Consider the following 4,038-nt stretch of genomic DNA (forward strand, 5'->3'; position numbering starts at 1 on the left):
AAAAATATTTATAATAATTTCCTTGGCTACCAAAAATTCATGACCTTATAACTTTGTTTCTAAAACGAATTATGACACCCCTTTTGGATATATTAGCTTAGTTTTTGCTACTTAATACAATGGGAAACTAAAAATAGTCAAAAACAAAAATATATTTTGTACCAAGGAAATTAGGCAAAATTGACCATTTTTGGCGAAATACCCAGGGATGTCATAGATTATAAAAATTTTGTCATTATTTACAGAGAAAAAGTTGCTATCTATGCCTTGTCCACAGTTTCTTTTTAACATGTTAAGAGCTCCTATATTTGTAGATCCCTGATCACAAACTGTTGTTAGAACCACAAATCCGATTTCTTTTAATTTTTTGATGATGTCCGATATAATTTTTGCCAGTTTTGCTGTTGGTATTGTGCCTTCCACAAAATAGTGCGCAATATATTGTTTGTATTTATGTTAAGCACCCTGTATCATAAACACTAACGCATGGTCTGCAATTTTCTTTTCTCGTCCCATGTTCTCGCCCTCTCCATAATCCACGTAGCCATCCACTTTATCAGCAATTTCGTTATAAATTATCCGTTTCTTTAACGCCATCTCGTCAAATATTAACGAGCAATATTTATTTTCCTTTGGCATACTTGATGCTTTTGCCTCTAACATATCAATTATATTTTTATTTATACCAGGCTCCATTGGTATATTTTTTAAAATCCTTTGGAGCGTTTTAGTGCTTGGTAGCGTAAACAGCTTTTGCATATAGCGGTATGCTTTAGGGGACCGTTTAAATATAGCCAAAGCATATATTTTGTTGGCTACAGTCCACCTTTTTCCTTGTGACTTTTTTTTGTTATTCTGCACTACATCCTTTACTAACGATGACAGCACTTCCGAATCTAACTTGTCTAAATTCACTCTTGACTTCGCTATATTCCTTATTGTTTTTTTTGCATTTTGTAACTGTCGCCAAAGCCTCTTCTCTTTAATTGTAAATGTTGATGAAGTGTCTGTAATAAAAACATTTCCATTAGTAAAAAAAACAACATTAAAGCAAATTGAATTGAATATTGGTTAATTAATCAGCAATTTTACTTAGTTTTTTAAATTAGGTATGTTTTATCTTACCTTTCATTTCAATGTTTTTCTTAGGTCTTTTATAACTGTGGACTAATATTTCTGCCTGTGCATCTTGATGGCAAATGTTTTTATCATCTGAAATATTATAAATATGCAAATTAGTTTAAAATTTATTTTGTTGTTTTATGAAACATATTATTTCCAAATCAATCAATCATTTATCATTATCAAGTTTTAAAAAAATGCAAAGACAGGATAATGATAGCTCTTCTCATAAAATATGAAGCGTGGGCCCACCTACAATGACATAATATTAAATTAAAGGCATTTAGAGGTTTTAATGTTCTGCATTCTGGATGCGGTCTGCGGGTATGTCAAGACAATCTGTAAGTGGTCGTGATAAGGCAATCAGTCACGTGTGCTTTGCGTTCTTTGTTCGTATCCGCACGGTCAAATTGCATTAATATAAAATGTACAGAAACCTAGAATGTTGTACATATAAGTTCATTTTGACCTGACTGCAGACTGCAGAACGCATCCAGGGTGGCATTCTTTAGTTTGAGGGAAGGCATATTTTAGAAGGTAAATAATTAGTTTGTACACTTACCATGAGTAATGGGTTTATAGGTCATATGTTCTGGTGCATTGGAAGTAGAAGGAAGAGGTTCAAAAGTTGTTTTCGCAGAAATACCAGAATCTGGTATATCCACAGCTCCCAAACATGTTGAATTTAGTTGTTTGGTTGTAGTTGTAAGGGGAACTGAAAGCAGATAATGAAATGTGAATTGGGTAATAAAATGTCATGTTCTTACCCAACTTTAGGGTACAATCAGTCTAGTACATGTCTTGCTCACATTAAAAATTACTAGCTTATAAATATTATTAAACTAGCTGACCTGGCTAATTAATGTAGATTGCCTAAAATTTTTCAAATTGGTCCGGTACTTTTTTTGAAGAATTTGTATTACACAAATTACTAAAGTCCCTCTAACTCAACACCTCATTCTAAGCTAAATTGTGTTACGAGTGGGTTTACTACAATATTCAAGCTGTGGGGTTCTAACCCGCACTTTAGGCTATCTTGGCTTCGAGTTACGGAGCCGATCAAATACAAACAAACAATTAAATATTTCCTTTTTATATTATTAGTATAATTTTAGATAAACATACCTCGTTCAACTGGATTTGACTTCTTTGGAATGCAATATGAATGATCATAAAGAACTGTAACAAAGTATAGATATAATTAATAATTGAAATTATATGTATATTATTTATTGATAAGCATACAACACATGTTTGTGGTTACAAAGAAAGAACCTTGTTAAATTGCATTCGGTTGGTTTGTTTTGGAAACCAAAGAAAATTTAATTAAGACATCTAGATAATTCAGAAAAATTGATAGACAGTAAATTAAATTTAAAAAAAATAATTGAAGTCATCATCATACCTGTCTTGAGGTTTTCTTTATTGGAGTCTTTTACATGAAGAGGAAACTCTGTCAAAACTTCATCTGGCAAGATGGGATTGCTCAATTCCAGTGTTGGAATAGCTGAGTTCTTCAGCCGAGTTCCTTTGGCATTGAAGGATTCAGGAGTGAAGTGCCCACCACACACAAACTTAAGTTGGTGTAACTTTTCAATAGGTACATATGCTAAGTCTTCTATGCCAGCATTTTTAACCCACATTCGACAACTGAAATAAGAAATACCTATTAGAAAAGAAAAAGAATAACAAACTGAATTTTATTCATCAACTAATTTCTTTTAGTATTGTTATGCAATTCATTTACAGAGTACGAAACAAAATACTGAAATTAAAAATTGGTTATGGTTATTTACTGTATGATTAAAAATATTAATCCCAGCCTTTAAGTTTACACAATCAGTAAAATTATCTTGTAATAAATGAGTGTTATTAGAAACTTACCGGTCAGAATCCAGAGGAAATCTACTCAAAAGTAAGGGTAATCCACCACGACTTCGCCTCTTATTACAAATAACGCACTTCTTGTTGTTTCTACTCTCCATTATCAGTAGAAGCCTAAAATGAAATAGGTATTAATTAAACAAAGCCTATAATTTCTCTCCAACCAGTGTCAATGCCCTGGTTCATGCATTTACCAGTTTTGAAAGTACATTTACATTTTCATCACATAGGGTTGTTTTTAATGAAAAATAGATTTGTAATAGATCTAATATTTCAAGTAAGTAGATAACATACCCATTAAACAGAAAAGTAAATAAGAGTTTAAACTTCTGTAGAAGTTGAAACACAGCTTATTTAAAAGAGTCTCTATCTCACAAAAAACATAACACTGAACAGCAAACTTTATCACGCCCGATACGGAGGAACTTAATCAACTCAACGTAAACGACAGAAAAGTTTATTTACAGTAATATTGCACCAAATCTGAGAAAATAACTTCACACGAATCAATTCGCCGGTTAAAAACTCAAACTCAATTGACAGACATTTTTTTTCATTTGTCAAACTAACAATACTACCAACATAAGGACACTAACAATTATTTTTAGTATGGTGGTATTGATCCGCGGGTTCCCCTGCTATAGTGAAATCAATCCAAAATGCACTTTATTGCTTAAGGGATAAGGTTGTATATCAATTGCTACATATAGAGACTAGTTTTTGTACGAGAAGTGTCTACCCACTGGCAATGGCAGTGCAAAATTTTGACAATGACTGTAGTTATCATACTTCGAGTTTGTCCATGGAGACGGCAAAAGTCCTTTAGTTGGCCATAAAGTAAACTTAACGGAAAATGTTACTTAATTGATACCGAGGCGCAACCTGGAAGCATTGCTAAGGCACGGTTTTTTGATTCGTAGTTAAAATAACCAATGGTCAAATTTGACAGATGTCAAATGACAAGTGGTTAAATATCGGAAAAAATGTTTTTCGAACAATGGTTAGCTTGACTTTTAGTACATTTTTTAACCA

General features: G+C 32.4%; 1 protein-coding gene across 1 annotated transcript; it reads right to left on the reverse strand.

The window, feature by feature from the left end:
* Nucleotides 1-209: 209 nt before the first annotated feature.
* On the reverse strand, nt 210-3,741 carry LOC135073537 (uncharacterized). Its single transcript, XM_063967714.1, has 6 exons — nt 3,007-3,741; nt 2,528-2,772; nt 2,248-2,301; nt 1,685-1,837; nt 1,126-1,212; nt 210-1,007 (listed from the first exon to the last, which is right to left on the reverse strand). The coding sequence occupies exons 1-6, from the start codon at nt 3,105-3,107 to the stop codon at nt 457-459; spliced, it is 1,191 nt and encodes a 396-aa protein (XP_063823784.1). The 5' UTR covers nt 3,108-3,741; the 3' UTR covers nt 210-456.
* Nucleotides 3,742-4,038: the final 297 nt, after the last annotated feature.

Source organism: Ostrinia nubilalis, chromosome 7, assembly GCF_963855985.1.
Source record: "Ostrinia nubilalis chromosome 7, ilOstNubi1.1, whole genome shotgun sequence".
Taxonomy (NCBI): domain Eukaryota; kingdom Metazoa; phylum Arthropoda; class Insecta; order Lepidoptera; family Crambidae; genus Ostrinia; species Ostrinia nubilalis.

What these genes read in the sequence shown, in the direction of transcription:
- LOC135073537 (XM_063967714.1), bottom strand. Translation starts at nt 3,107, where the DNA reads ATGGAGAGTAGAAACAACAAGAAGTGCGTTATTTGTAATAAGAGGCGA. An exon ending in GTCAAATCCAGTTGAACGAG is followed by an intron (nt 1,838 to 2,247) that starts GTATGTTTATCT and finishes ATCTGCTTTCAG; the next exon opens with TTCCCCTTACAACTACAACC. An exon ending in GAAAAACATTGAAATGAAAG is followed by an intron (nt 1,008 to 1,125) that starts GTAAGATAAAAC and finishes TTTTTATTACAG; the next exon opens with ACACTTCATCAACATTTACA.